This window comes from Cucurbita pepo, chromosome LG01 (assembly GCF_002806865.2).
Source record: "Cucurbita pepo subsp. pepo cultivar mu-cu-16 chromosome LG01, ASM280686v2, whole genome shotgun sequence".
Lineage (NCBI taxonomy): Eukaryota > Viridiplantae > Streptophyta > Magnoliopsida > Cucurbitales > Cucurbitaceae > Cucurbita > Cucurbita pepo.
The window spans coordinates 17,574,434-17,590,498 of record NC_036638.1 but is presented as its reverse complement, the minus strand read 5'-3'; the positions used below and the strand labels follow the sequence as shown (position 1 = coordinate 17,590,498).

The 16,065-nt window shown below is 35.8% G+C and overlaps 1 protein-coding gene across 2 annotated transcripts; it reads left to right on the top strand.

Moving 5' to 3' along the window:
• The first annotated feature begins 313 nt into the window (after nucleotides 1-313).
• LOC111810459 (ubinuclein-1-like) lies at nucleotides 314-15,805 on the top strand. Of its 2 annotated transcripts, none has more exons than XM_023697170.1 (13): nucleotides 314-820; nucleotides 2,572-2,658; nucleotides 2,797-2,883; nucleotides 3,011-3,087; nucleotides 5,369-5,975; nucleotides 8,752-8,851; nucleotides 8,946-9,055; nucleotides 9,500-9,583; nucleotides 10,174-10,299; nucleotides 13,798-13,935; nucleotides 14,023-14,070; nucleotides 14,501-14,602; nucleotides 15,042-15,805. In XM_023697170.1, exons 1-13 carry the CDS (start codon nucleotides 560-562, stop codon nucleotides 15,498-15,500), a joined length of 2,286 nt encoding a protein of 761 aa, XP_023552938.1. In that variant the 5' UTR covers nucleotides 314-559; the 3' UTR covers nucleotides 15,501-15,805. The 2 variants fall into 2 exon arrangements, with proteins under 2 accessions (XP_023552938.1, XP_023552943.1); XM_023697175.1 differs by having other exon boundaries at nucleotides 315-820; nucleotides 5,372-5,975.
• Nucleotides 15,806-16,065: the final 260 nt, after the last annotated feature.

Below are 16,065 nucleotides of genomic sequence, written 5' to 3'. Positions count from 1 at the left end.
ATAAATACTGGATTTTTGACATCGATATCCGTAGACGTTTTTTACATTTTTTTTAGTTTTAGTATGAGTTGAGACGATGTTTATAAGAATTAAAAAATAGTTTATTTAAATTATAACCTACATTAATTTGAATTATTATAATTTAGTTTTATGATTTTATTTATAGAATTTTATGAATTAATTATGATATTTAAAATATAAAAGACTAAATTCTAATTTTTAGAAAAAAAATAAAAAATAATTGTAATAAAAAAGAGAGGTAACTTTGAACTCGGGTGCGGACCTAACCGGCCGAATACCCGTCCGTCTCCTTCGTTCCCTCCCCCTATAGTCTCACACCTTCTCTGGAACGAACAATGAGACCATTTATAAGCCTCAGTTCGATGTGCAGTTAACAAACTCAACCTTCTAAATTCTCTACCGCCTCTCAATTTCTCTCTCATTCGATTTGGGTTTCCTCTACAAAGGGTTATGTTCCTCCATTTGTGCTTTCAGCGGTTCGATTCTTTAATTTCTGATTGAGCAACCCTAAATTCGTCGAACCGGTCATTGTAATTTCATGGAGGAGGAGAAATTTAGTGGCGGCGCCGGCGGTGGAGCTCGCACTGGGAATGGTGGTTCTGGTGATTTGTCCAGAGCTTCTTCTTCCTTTTTGAAATCGGGGGACCGGCAAATGTTCACTGTGGAGCTCCGACCGGGAGAGACCACCATAGTTTCGTGGAAGAAGCTTGTCAAAGATTCCAACAGGATTAATGGAGTAAACACTCTGCCTGTACCTCCAGCCAACCCCATCCCTGCCGTCGAGTGTCGCATTGATCCGGTGAGGACTTTGTTTTCACTGTTAATGTATTAGATGCATAATGCTTTTTGTTTATTGCTGAAGTCTAATTTGAATTACCAGAGCCTTTTTTTAGTATTGGCATTGCTTCGATTATATGGCACTTTAGTTGAAGAGTTCATTGCTTGCAATTTTATTTGGGAAAAAGCATGGAATTAAGTTTAAGTGACTAAACAACCTGGGAAATGATCCTTCAAGCAAGGTTCTTGAGGTGGTTCAGACTACTTCTTTAATAGTCTGTATGGGCAGTGCGTTAGAACTTCAATGGGTCTATTTTTCGTATGAGACGGTAAAAAGATGTAGAACTCGGTTTTGGTCTACATACTTCCATGTCTTGTGACGCAGTGACCAAAAAGTTTAATTGTCCGAGACTGATGTAAAGAGCCTTGGGAAACTCACGAAAAAAAGTTAACAAGAGTTGCTCATATGATTTGTCTTTTTCCTCGCCTTCAGGGCTACCCTACTGATCATTGGCGTGTCCATTCACTTGAATTACAAATTCATATTTATGGACTTCAGTTCTACAGGCTATTGTTAGGAATTATATCAACCTTGGTTTTATCAAGGTGATGCGAGAAAAATTTTGCTGTCTGTTATCAGCCGAAGTGTTGCAGCTTCGATATCCTCATGGCTCACCTGCTACAACTGATTCTTTAAAAAAATTGCATGATCAACTTTTTTCTGAATTGCATGCATCCATTGTTACAAGCAAGCCATAGGTGAGAATGTGTGTCTGACGTGGTCAGCATCCTATTTTGAAGCATGGATAGAACTTGTATAGCGATCTGTTAGATGCCCTTTGTGAACATCTGTTGCACATCCAAACTAGAGGGCTAATTTATGTATATTTTACATAATGTACATACTTTTTGATTGAAAACAAACGTTGTAGGAAAATGAATCGTCTTGTGTGCAGAGGGAGACTGATAAACTCAAGCGAGAAGATGCAATAATTGTTTTTGTATTTTGTTTCATTCTTTAATTTGGATTTATGAATATAACAAAAGCTAATGGGCAAAGGACTGAAATAATGAATTTTTATTGATAAACGTGTTTCTTTCTATATGCAGCATTGCTTGCCCAGTTTGATATGAAAATTTACTTTCTCTTTTGATATTAAAACACTGATAGATATAATTAATTTGTTTGTGACTTCCTTTATAAACTTTTCTTACAAGATGTTGCATTGTTTCAGATATGTAATTGATTTATTAAAGTTCTTATAGGTATTATATAACTCAACTGTTTTTCCATTCACGATGTGTTTTAAGTACAATTGTCATAACTGAAAGGCAAATTCTGGAGCTTGAAAATCATTGACATGTGTTAATATATACACTTGTAGAACACAATGTATTTGTTTACATGTTCTAATAGGCGTTGTATGTGTCATCCGTTTTCAGTTTGTTAATGTATTTTTCATTATAAAAGGGCTGGTTGCCATGTATATGTTCGATATGTATTCCTTTTTTTCCTTCTTTATTTTTTCATAAAAGAAAATGGTTTGTTGGCATGTCTTTATCTTGATATGTTTGTTACTCGTATAATTCCATCCATATATATTTTTTTAAATTTTTATATTATGTCTGTTCGTTTTGTTTTATGTTTATATTCATTCCTTTTCGATGTCCAACCATTTATTTATTATTTAGGATTTAGGGGTTGTTCTTTAAAGTAACGGAAGACAAAATGGTCTATAAATCATGAAGTGCTTGCCTTTTATTTTCCATTAGGGACAATCAATTGAAGATGAAGTGAAAGATGCAACAGCACCAAATCGTTTCAATGCTGTTATTGAGAAGATTGAACGCCTATATATGGTACTTTTCCTTCTTAACACTATTAGTGTTTTTTTTTCTCAATTAATAGTTTGTTATACATCTTTTGCATTCAATAATCAAAGAACCATTAGATTGTTCGATCTCATGGCTACTAACTTGAGAATTAAAATTTTGTAGGGTAAGGATAGTAGCGACGAGGAAGATTTAATTCCGGATGATGATCAGTATGATACAGAGGACTCATTCATCGATGATACCGAGTTGGTTGGTTTCTTTCTGTTGCTCATGTGGTTTTGTTTGTCCTATCTGCAATGTAAATTACATTTTTTTCCCTTGAGAGTGTGATGATAATCTTTTATATGGTGATTATTGTTGACTACTTGTTCTGCAGGATGAATATTTTGAAGTTGATAATTCGGCAATAAAACATGATGGATTTTTTGTTAATAGGGGGAAGTTGGAGCGCATGTGAGTTTCTGACTTTGTAGACCCTTTCTCTTTTCTCCAGTTTTATGATTTGTTAGTAATCATTTTTGTTAACTTGTTAAGTCAACTATTTTGTTGGATTTTTTTTTTTGCTTAAGTGGTTGATGATAGATAGCAAGACTGTTTTCTTCTGTTTTTGAAATCAAATTATGTAGCTTCAGAAGGTTACGGCTCGTACTATGCTTTTATTTTGGAAGAATGTAACTTGTGGACTTGGTATGTGTTGATCCTGTCAATCTTGTTGAACTTGTGGATTTGGTGGCAAACGGAGGCTCTGGTTCTCAGTGGTTGCCTGGGAAGAAACGTTGGCAGGGCACTACATTTCATTCCATGAATTAAAATACAACGTTTTAAGGTTCTAAATGTAGTGCTTTCGGCAGAGCAACAACTCCTGGATAGTGTTGAGCTACTTGAGGAAGTTAAATTTCCACTTGCTTTGTGCCCAACATCTCATAAAAGAAAGAGTAGGAAGGTGAGAGGGGCTAGTTTTGAGGTTATGGACCAATTTTACCACTAAAATCATTGGCTAAGATTTTTGGTGAAATGGTGAAATAGGACGCTGACCACTGTATTTCTTCAATCTTTTGTAAGGCAATGAGAAGATTGGAATTATAGTGTATCATCTATGTGTTAGAAGCTTCCTGCTAAAATTTTCATATATCTATCTTGGAAACCAGTCATGGGTATGGTTTGAATGGCTGATTGCTCCCTCTCCATATACTTATGATATGGAATTCATTGTGGAATTTGAAATAGTTTTAGCTGTGAGATCAGCATCTGGTCTCAAGGTTTAAATGGATAGAGAGGTCTCTATCTACAAGTAATAAGGATAGGATGTTGTTCCGTGGGAATAGTTAAGGTGTGCATAATTGGCCCAATTGCTTATGCCAACTCAAACACGGATCTATGTTTCTTTGGAACTTGATTCTACATGATTAGATATTGGAATTTTTAGAAGTGGGTTTTTCTTGTAAATTGGCTACTTTCAAGCTTAACTTTAAACAAACCAATTTGCGTCCCTTGTTGACAAAGTTCACTTGGGGTTAGTAACTTGAAAAAGTTAGGGGTCTACCAGAGAAAAAAGTGCCAAGAAGAATTCCCTTCACATTTTTTGTCGAATCTATTGCAAAAAAAGTTGTTGCTGTTTGAAAGCTATTCACGGGAAGTATGAATAGGTTATGGCGTCTTCTGGCTTATGCCTTGAGGAAAATTGACTCATTAGACAGATGTAACAATGCCAAAGGTGGGAGTTTTGATGTAACCACCCACTAAGTTTATTTTCTCCTAATAGAAGATCCATGTGCAAGTAGCCCAGTTGGTCAGTCAAGCCAATTGATCAACTGAAGTAGCTGCTATGGTTGTGCCCACGACAAAATATACATTACCTACCTATATGTTGATAAGCTTATAGTTTGTTAGAAGGGGGAATTTGTGTATGTGAGATCAGGGGCACGTCTTTTGGAAGATAAGTGACTGCTGACTGGTATATATTGAAATTAGTTTAGAGAGGTATTGGGAATTCGATTCTGCTTATCCTATATCAAATTGGTTTTCGGTGTCAACTCCTCTGCCAATTTGATTCAGTTTTTAGTTGGTCCACTTTTATGATCGAAAGCTCACCTCATTTGGGTTAATGCTCTTCTGAGTTATGGTTGGAACATAATTAGCGATTTTTTTTGAGAGAAGTGCTTAGCTTGGAGATTGTGTTTTGATTTGGCCAAGATTAATGCTTCTCTTTAGTGTTCTTTGTCTTCTTTGGCTGCCAGTTATTATTTTTACGATATTCGTCTTCATTGGGATGCATTTATATCCCTTTGTTAAATTTTGTTGTCTTTTTTCTCCCCCAATTTAGGGTTTGTAGCCTTGAAAGTTCTGTGTATTTTCCTTGAACAATGAAAAGTTTGTTTCGGTTTTGAAAATAGGCTTGTGAATTCTAGTCTGGTATGAGCTCAGCTTAAGGAAGGGGACCAGGCCTGTAAGTACGTGGTTAGAATATTTTGGCCCCTTTTAACCAATATGTACCTCATGCTTTTGTTTGTCTTTTTTTCCTTTTTCCTTTAAAAGAGTAATATTACAAAATTTATAATCTTTTAGCTCATACTGCTCTATTGATCTCATTGTGGGTGTGTAGTTTCAATCTCTTGCGTACAAGAATAATTTTATTTTATACTTGAATGTTGGAATATTGAATTTTGGGATATCATTTTTTTAGTTTGCCTTTTGGAATTTTCTATGCTTATTTTTACTTCGTTTCTTTGCGAAGAAGTGAACCAGCTGGACAACCTAATCAACAATTGAAGAAAAGGCGCAGAAAAGATATAGAGAAAGGACATCCTGATAACCATGATGCTCGCTCATCAAATAAGCACACAAAAGTGGGAAAGACAACTGCGGGAAAGAGTGCACTGATGGTTGCAAAGAGTTTTTCCAATCTGTCTCAAAACATGGTGGTCACCCATGAACATCATGATGATGAAAAATTGCAGAATCAATTGAATATGCCTGGTCATAGTGGCAAAAAAAAATCTGGTGATGCGAAAATGATATTGGACCCTTCTCCATCTTCAAAAGTTTACAATGGTGATACCTCTACATCTGTAGCAGAAGCAAAGGACACTGATCCACTAAGGCCTGGTGTTTTACCATCCAAGAACGTTGCTAGCAAATTGAAAGAGTCATGTGGGCCATCTGATTCCTTACAACAGAATGTGCTTGAAAAAAGTGCTCTTGCACCATCCAAACCCCAACCTGGGAAACCGTTGAATAACACGGATGAGATAGATTTGTCAATTCAATTGAAAGAGAAACAAAGCATTCGTGAATTGCCAGACATCAATTTGCCAGAGGGAAAGTATTCCACACAAACAGCAGTAAGTTTTCTAAAGTAATTAAAATGATGATCATTCACCACAAAGTACTGATTCTACCGTTGTTTATGAGAATGAAGCATTTTCTTTGCTAGTCTTTGACAAACTTTCTTTTTTGAACTGTTCATCAATTGAATTCCTTTCGACTCCCCCTGGAGTTGGGGTGGGTGTTTGTGATTCATGAAACTAGTCTTCTTAGTTAAATGTATAATTTTGATTGAGAAGATTCAGCTTCTTTATTAGAAATGGAATTTGTTTCCTTTCCTCTATTAATAAGAGTATGATTTGTGGTTTAGTGGATGGGAAGTTTCTTTTACTTTTACAATTAAGGGTTGGTTTGTTATATACTCATTTCTATACAAATATAAGCATGCCATGTTATATACGGGAAGGAAAAGGAAAAACCCAAGGGGTAGGCTAGTTAGTTTTTTTTGGTTGAGCTGGTGACCGGTGATTGTATCAATTGGTGAAACTCAAAATATATGTTATCATCTGTTTGATTTCCTGGAAATGAGCTAGCTAGCAAGGTGCCTGTTGGCATGAGTTTTGGATCGTTTATTAATTGTTTTTGGCATGTTTTTAACTGAATTAAACCAATGCAAATTCTGAACTTTCACTGAGTTTTCATAACAGTCCTCAGTCTCTATTGTTTTGATATGACCTTTATCTTTGGTTAAGTGTCAAAATTATTTCTTACTGTTACTTCTCCACAATAATTTTCACATTTTATAGCATCATTGAAGTTTTGGTTTCTCTTATAAAATATACTAAACTTAAGAATTTAATTTTTAACTTGGAAAATTTGGAGTATCATAATTCTCACTTGATTACCTAGCAGCACATTTTTTTTTTTGTTTCTTGAAAGAAACACGGAAGATTAATGTTTGCCACAGTGACATGTCGTTGTTAGGCTTCTGTCAGGCTGTGATTTTAAAGTGTGAAACGCATGGAAGCATAATAATATTTTGTGGGCACTAAAGAAGTGAGGGCTTCATAGAGCTAAAATGTTCAATGTACTAAGTATTTACGTACACAAATTTACTTCAATATCTGCTCTATAGGTTGTATATATGAGTCCTTAAGTTCTAAACATGCACATAATATTATAAAATTAGAATGAAGTATGCAATAAAGATAATAAAGAATCAGTTAAAAAAGAACGAAGATATACGTTTAAAGATGAAGCTCTTATCATTTGTCTGATCAATGCATCCCCGGTTTTGACCTCTTTTGATAACTCTTCCTCGCTTTCTTTGGGTTTGTCACCCCCAACTGATCAAGAGGCAGTTCAGGCTGTCAATGTCCTTTCTATTATTTTTTACTAGGTGACTCATTATGGGAGAAAGGATTCCAAGCTTTGGGTTTCGAAGCTTTCAGATCTCTTGCAGCTCTTTCTCATATCCTGTTTGCCCCTTCTTCCTCATGGAGCCTATGTGTTCTACTTTTTTTTGTAAGGTTAAAATTCTTAAGAAAGTAAAATTCTTTGCCCGACAAGTTTTGCATGTGAGAATGAACACTATGGATCGTCTTAAGAGGCTTTTATTCTTTTGTTTGCGGCTGCAATTGCGTGTTATTTTCAGAAAGTAGGAGGACCTTGACCATCTTTTATGGGAGTGCCCTTTTGTTTGCTCAGTTTGGAGTCAGTTTTTCACCTTCAGGGTTGTTTGGGGTCATAAAAGAGGGTGTTGTTCTATGTTTGAGGAAGTTCTTCTAAACCTTCATTTTCACGATAAAGGAAGAATCTTGTGGCAGACTTGCTTCTTTGCCATTTTGTGGGACATTTGGATTGAAAGGATCAGTAGAATCTTTAGATGGGTTGAGAGAATCAGGTAGCAGCTTTGGGAGGTGATTAGATTTAACTTGCTTTTGTGACTGTTTGTTGGCTGCGCATTTTATGGTTATCACATTGGCATCATTCCTTTGTATTGAGTTCCATTCATGTAATTAGCTTTGGGTTTTTGTTGGTGNGGGTGCCTCCACGAGGGTCTTTTCGTAAGGGTTGAGGTTGTGAAGTCTTTTCGACACGAGTAAATGTTTTTTTTCTTTTTTTTTTTGTTTGCTAACTATACGATCACATTGCAACATGCGAAGGCCTAAAACTTAAAACTGTCTCTTATTATGTCTTATCATCATTTTCTCCCATCATTAGGCTTATAGGTGTTCACATTTTCCTCTTTAGTTTATTCTTATTTCTATTTTCCTCCACGTCTACCAAGAGTAAGAGGGCATACCTCAAGTGAAAGGTCGAACATAAGCGAACAAATAGTTTATTAAAATGTTACATTAAGCAATAATTACACACTTAACGAAGCTTGCCACTCAACCTGGCTTAAGTGTACATATTTTTTATCGCTTTCTTACACAATGCTCTAGATGACATGAGCATTGAGAAGCAGCTAGCAACTTTCTATCACGTGTCATGCCTCTAAAAATATATTTTGACTAATTCAATCTCTGCATTCGAGTATAGTTGCTTTGGAGATTTTTGATCTGACATCCTCTTATTTTTGCTATTATGCGGCTATAGAAGGAATCTTCTGCTGTTTGTGTCCCTGTTTGTCTAGTGTGGTGTGGCTTGTTTCGTCTGGGCAAAATGTACAAACTTTTGAATTTTTTACAATCTTTCCCTTGCAATGTCTCTCTTATTAATGTAATTAGGCTTTCTAATAAAAAATCATACCTTTGTTTATTTATCATTTCTTGGTATTATTGCAACTTTGCACATTTTATTTGTGTATCGTCTCTACCCTAGCTTCAAATTTGTGGTGTCACCTTGCAGAAAACACCGTATGTGCACAAAAAGGACGGTTCTAGTGTTAGACCAAAAAGCTCCCTGCTAGAAAAGGCTATAAGAGAGTTAGAGAAGATGGTTGCAGAATGTAAGCTTTTCTTTTGCTATGTCTAGTTTTTAATTCACTTATGAGACTTCTTTGAGATTTATTTAATTATTCTTTTAATGTAAAAATGTTGCAGCTAGGCCACCACTTACGGAGAATCCAGAGGCAGACAATGCATCTCAGGCTATCAAAAGGAGATTGCCAAGAGAAATCAAACTCAAGCTTGCTAAAGTTGCTAGATTAGCGGTATGTTGCTGTTGTTGTCAATTTATTATTAGCTGTTGATGTACATGTCATTGAGACTTATGGCGTGCATGAGACTGCTGCTAGGGATGTAAATAGTTTTGCTTCAGGTTGACTTTGGTCTCCCTTTCTGACACGAAGTGGAAACAATATGCATTGGCTTGTTAGAATTTTTAATATCAGTAGGAGTGTACAATAGGAAACATGGAATATAGTTTGGTTTAATTTTTGTAACTTGTTAGCTTCTTCCAACAATTTTTGTTGCAATCTTCTTTGCTTTTCCAACTTGTTGGCCATTTTTCCCTGACTCCCATTGTGATACTCTTTCTTAGCAACAAACAGGCATACGCATGTTTGAATGAAGTGCCTATGATCAATCGTACAAAAGTTTCTTTCTATTCTATGCTGAATACTGAAAGGATTCTAACTTTGTTAGTTATTTAACAGGCAAACCATGGGAAATTGTCAAAGGGGTTGATTAACCGACTTATGAGTATTCTTGGTCACTTGATACAACTGCGAACTCTAAAGGTATTGCTTTCCATTATAGAATATAAGGATGGTGCTTATAATTTCTTTCTCTTTTCTTGGCTCCTCTTAGGGACTCATCATCCCTGAGTCTGGTTAGGTGGTTCTCCTTATTTATTTATTTATTTATTATTTTATAACATACATCTTTCATCGTTGGATTGGCCAGTAGGGTCTTGATGTTTTTATAATATCACATAGGTACAGGGAATCTATTCGATTTATTTAAAGATCTTTGCTTCCCAGATTAATTATTTGTTAAGCTTTATTTATTTTGTTTTTTCCTTATAAATTAATAAGTGGGTTGCATCTGCAAATTTGGACTGTGCTATTGTGTTTGAAACTATGCTTGTATTTTCTGATGGTGACGAAGAGGGTTATAGACTTTGTGCAGCATCATATCAACTTTGTAGTTGATATTTGTCTCAATTCTAGATTCTAATTGTATCTGTAAACTCGATGTAGAGAAATCTGTTTTATCCTTTTTTTTTATTCTGTGGAAACTGCTCCTATCATATTTTCAATTTGATTCGATATTATTTTGCTGCTGGTTGATCTTATTTCATATGTCTACATGTAATATCCTATTGCAGAGAAATTTAAAAATCATGATCAATATGGGTATCTCAGTGAAGCAGGAGAAGGATGGTAGGTTTCAACAGATAAAGAAAGAAGTTGTCGAGATGATTAAAATCCGGCCTTTGTCTATGGAGACCAAGGTATTATATTCTGAACCCTTTACTTTTTCCTTGATCTGCCATGCATAACACGTTGCTTTACTCCAAAGATGCACGTTTGGCAGGCTGTGTAATTGGTTCACCCTAGTTTCTTTCTCTTTCTTTTAATTAAATTTATATTTCATAGTTGCTCATATATTTNAAAAAAAAAAAAAAAAAAAAGAAGAAGGGTGAAACCACTCGCTCAAACAACAAGGGAGAGTGTAAAAAAGCCGTCCAATTGGTCAAAATATAAGAGTATCCTGTGGGAGCATGAATAATCTCTCTCTCTCTCTCTCTCTGTCTGCCAAAATGACTCTGTGAAAATGGTTAGTGTTACCTTAACTTCAACAAATCTAAACTCTAAAATTGTTTTTTTTAAATGCTTCCATTTTTTAAACTTGATTTTTTTTAGTTGATATGTATATTGATTTAAACGAACAACAATTAGAAAAACTCCAACTTGACATATGAAAGGAAAATAAAATCCTTAGGGGACTCAAAATTTCTTATTTCATCATGGAAAACTCTTTCAGTTCTCTCCATCTCAAGCTCCTAGAAAGTTATAAATGAAGTTAGTCCGAGATGACACACAAGATTACTTAGACAGAATGAAGTTGCTCATTAAGGCTTGGAATATTAACTAGCACTTTTGTAAGAGTTGATAACACCATCATGTACTCAGGAGTGTCCTTATGTATTAAAAAGTAGCTTTATGGGTGTTCTCTGATCTAAGACATATTTGATGAAAAGTTGATTTTAAGTCAATTTTGGAAAATTGATTGGCATAAGTTAACTCCTCTAGTAGTTCCTCCTCAAGAATTGGAACATTTTCTGGGATAGTCTTAAGGTTTAGAACTCTTGAAATGGATCAAAACCTCTAGTTGCTTTTATTTTTCTCGACTAAAAATATTGGACTGGAGTAAGGGCAGGTGCTTGGTGCGATCTATCCTATTGCCAACATATCTGGCGTCCCTGATCAAGCATTCAATCTCCCTATTTTGAAAAAGTAATATCATGATCTCCAACTAACTTCTGGTTCGAGGAAGGCTTGTAAGGGGTAGGAACACATGGACAAATCATTGTAAAATCCATGGAAAATCTCTTCCATGCTAGTTTTTCCACTGCAACTTAATCTAGCTCTGATCACAATGAATTTTATTAGGGTTCTGCCCTTCAATAAACTGTTCATCACAGATGTCAAGTAGACCTGCTATTTGGATTTCTTTTTTTGACCTCTTAAAATTAATTCCTCTCCAATTTTACTTTATTGTCAGCTTTCTTCAGTTGACTCTCCAATCTAGGCAACCACTTTCCTACGAGAATATATACATTTCGCAGGGATAGTGGTAAAAGATTTCTATAACTTATAGTTCCTATAGCGTTAGGAGCACTGATTGAAGCATCTACCCTGTAATAGGAGGTCTTGATGGTTGACCATTCCAATTCTTGCACGATCTCTCCAAAGATGAAGTTATGCGTAGTCTCACCAATTATCTTTGATCGCATATAAAACACTAGCCTTTTTTTGTTTAAAAAAAAAAATATAATGAAAAGAGACTAGTGCTTTGAGATACAAAACACAAGCCTTTCTCTTGCTGAGCTTGCAGCTTACCTTTCATTAATGTTTGGTAGATTTTTTTGAACAAAATACAAAACTTTACATTGTTGTAATGAAAAGAGGCTATTATTGCTCAAGATACAAACTTCAGAAAGGGTGAAAAAAGAAAAAAAAAAAAACACACACACAGAACAATAGGAATAAAAATAATTACAAAAGAAAAATAATGGCATGTCAGTTAAAACTAATATCATGTACAGAAAAATCAGAAGAAGATTTAGAAAGAGTGCACCAAGAGGTAGCCTTTAAGCATGCTGATTCGTAAGGATCTGTCCAAGGCAACAACTTATCTTAAATTTTCTGATTTCTTTCCATCCAAAGTTCTGATAATAAAAGCTCTAATCCCATTAATCCATAAAAGTCTTGGTCTTGAAGCAAACGGAGGACCAATAAGAAGCCTTCAATGTTTGGTTTACTTGATCTTGTTTGCTAATTACAATTTTCTCTATTACATTGGATCCCTAGATCGAGGTGCAATCGATGTCCAAGGTATGATATATAACCCATAGGTAGCAAGTAGAAGCCTTTAATGTTTGGTATACTCGATCTTGTTGGCTAATTACAATTTTCTCTGTTTTTAGGGAAAAGGGATGTCTGAAGTCTCCCGATCCTTCTTGGCAGTTCTCTTTTCATTCTTTCTTTCATGTCTTGCGTATCCTTTCTCCTTCCTTGATTGCCTTTGTTTTCTCGTCTCTTTGGAAGGTCAAAATTCCAAATAAGGTCAAAGTTTTCACGTGGCAGGTTTTATTTGGGAGAGTTAATACCTTGGATCCTGCCAAAGACATTTTTCCTTTGTGTTCTTGTAATGATACATTCTTTGCCGGAGGCATGGGGAGGACCTTGATCATTTGTCGTGGGATTGTCAGTATGCTAAGTTTTTCTTGAGTCTCTGTTGGATCTCGTTGGGGGCTTGGGATAAAGATGGTAGATCAATGTTGGAGGAGGTGCTCTTGTATCTTCCTTTTAGGGTGAAGACAGTTTTGTGAAAAACTTGCATTTTTCTATTTTGTGGGGGTATTTGGATGAAAAAGAAAAATAGAGATTGGGTGGAGAGGTATGGGAGGTGGCGAGGTTTAATATTTTCATATGGGTTTCAGTCGCTAGATCTTTTTGTAGTTATGAGTTTGGTCTTGTTCTTTTGGATTGGAGTCATTTTTGCTGTAAGGTTCAGGCTCCTTTCATTTTTTCTCAATGGAAGCACGGGTCTTACGAAAAACAGAAAAAACTCTCTCATTTATTGCACCAGCATTTTTTTTATACATCCCTTTTTGTTCTTCTAGAATATGTATCTAAGGAGAGGCCCATCAGATTTCGAAGTAAGGTTCATTCTTCCAGTTTTAAGGGCTGTTTGGGAATTAAGTTTGACAGTTTTAAAGGCTTTTTGGGAGCTAAGTTTTAAAATTATCGTTTGAGAAGTTTAGTGAGACATGTTTTGACTAGCTTTTGAAAAGTTATTTTCGTCTTTTGCAAGGGTTTGTTTTCTAGAACGAGTGAGGTTATTTTTCCTTAAAAAATCAGAGTTTCTGCATACTAATTTTAAGTGATGTAAATTAACTTTGAGCATAACAAACCCCAAGTGATTAACTTTCTCAAAAATTATTCTGCAGAACGTGATTACCTTTTTCCAAAATTAGTCTGCAGACAAGCTATTGAAAAATCCCTTAATTTCAGTCTAATGTAGATCATATTCCTATCGGGCTAATTTATATAAGTTTGGGGTTTGTTGACTATTTAGTAATAGTTTTCAACTTGTCTGCAGTCAAGGCATTAGTAACCTTCCTAGCAAATTCCTGCCCTCACATTTGTAATGTTAATTTTTAGTATATATATCTTTTAAGACGATTTTCATTTTACATTGTTAATAGAGTATCATCTTTCAGGCAATCGAACAACAAACGGGAGCACTTCACGATATCCGTGAACTTGTTTCTGAAGAAAAAGGAGTTCCGAGAAAGAAATTTGCTATGGATCCTGCATTGGAGGACAAGATTTGTGATCTCTACGATCTGTTTGTTGATGTACTGCTTCATGTTCCGAGTGACCTTCGACTGATTTCTTTTCTGATAAGCTTTAAACTTTCTTACGTCTCTTCTTTGTGATTCTAGGGACTGGATGAGGATGCTGGTCCACAAATTAGAAAGTTGTATGCCGAGGTAACTGTTCTCTCATTTGTTCTTCAATTTCTCACGTAGCTATTTATTGCTGATTGCTGCCTCCATCATTATGCGAAGGGGGTATGAGGATACAAGCGGTCTCAAAACATGTCACAGAAGCAGTCAGTTAGTTTGTTTTTCATGGATGCTTAGTTTGTCATTTAAGTTCAATGGAGTGGTTTCTTATCTAATAGAAGGTTTTTGCAATTAAGTTCGCTGAACCTAACTACTTTACACGCTCATATTGTGTCAGATTAATTAATTGCCCGTCTTTTTTATCAGTTGTGTGTAGTATCTCTCAAGTTTTTTGAAATTTCTTCCCGATATAATGTCAAATCTTCCAATTTTAGTTATAGTCCTCTTCTTATCAGTATCTTAGTGTTAAACTCGTGCTACCTTTAACTTGTGTGATTGGCTATCATCTTTGCAGCTTGCAGAATTATGGCCAAATGGGTTCATGGATAATCATGGGATCAAACGTGCAATATGTAGAGCAAAAGAAAGGCGGAGAGCGTTGCATGGTAAACACAAGGTAATGTAATCTCCCTTTCTCTATCATTCCCCATTTAAGCTATCAGGAAATTTTTGGAAGTTCTTAGAATGGCAGTTCATTCCCTTTCTCTGTAATTGATACGGAAATGAGACTCTTGCCTCTTATTAGGGGCATGTAACCATTAGTGGACAATTTCTTCTATTTCATTGATAGAGTTTGAGGCTTAAAAAGCTCGTCGATTCTTCCCTTCGTTCTTTTTATCTTGGACATCTCACTTGGAATGCTATGAATTCTTTTCGATCTTGTACTGACGTTGAATACCGACCCAATCTCAATGAAAAAAAGCAAAAACGTGCGAATTATGCCCATCCCCATTGTGTTGATATTCTATGGACTTAAGATCATAGTGTCACGTTTCTGGATTAATATTAGCTGTTCCATATAACGTTGTTTTTTTGCACTCACTTCAATTTTGTAGGATCAGGAGAAAGTCAATAAGAGAAAGATATTACCACCTAGAGTAGACGAGACTGTTAGAACCGATGTCAGTTCAGTTGCTCGAGAGCGATTGGCCCCTGAATCCGTTTTACAGCCAGCCCTAGCAACCAAGCCTGTATCTGTTTCATCAGCTACAATGCCCCAGCTACCAAGTGCTTCCATTAGTGTTGGAAATTTAGAAAGGCTAAAATCCGATAAGTTGAAGGGAAGCTCAAGCAGTTCCCATGAAGATGCGAGAATGGTGGACGGTGCTTTAACCAAGAAAAAGGCGAAGAGGAGGGCAGAGCTGGAGTTGGATGAAACTCACAATTGCCCCGAGAAGGCGCCCGTCCAACACGGAGACGAAAAACACAAGTCCATCAACAAGCCAACTGCCAGTCTTCCTCCCAAGGCAAACATTCAATCAGCTGCTCCTCCAAGTCTGGAACAGTCGAGCTAACTTGATATTACTTCCCATGAGTCTAATCTACACCATAATAATGTTCTATCATACATCACCATTCTCATTCCATCCCTCAAAATTTTCTTCCCCTCTCCCTCCTCCTCTCTTACGCTCGGGTTTCATTTATCGACCCGCAAAAAGCCAACGAAAAAAGAAGCCATTTTTGTAATTACATGTTCGTGCATTGGGTTTTCTGGATTAGAAGAAATGTATCTTAAATTAGGGAGAGCTGAAGTAGCAATTTTATTTGGCAAGTAGTCAATTTGATGAAGGCCCTCTTTTCCCCTCTCTTAAGCTTCAAATTATTTGTTTCTCCAATCTTTTCGCCTTAGTTTGCTGTTTAGAGTTTTCATGCCATAAAATTCCAGTTTTAAAGCTTGAATCTCACACTCGATCTCGAACAGTCTAGATTATCGATAAATTAATTGACACCAATAATTCTTTGATCAATTAATCTATGACATAAGAGGCAAGCGTATATTTCGAACTTTTATTTTTCGTAGCCTTTCGACATGCTTACGAAATTCTATTATTAATGAGGCATATATGATAACAACCGAAT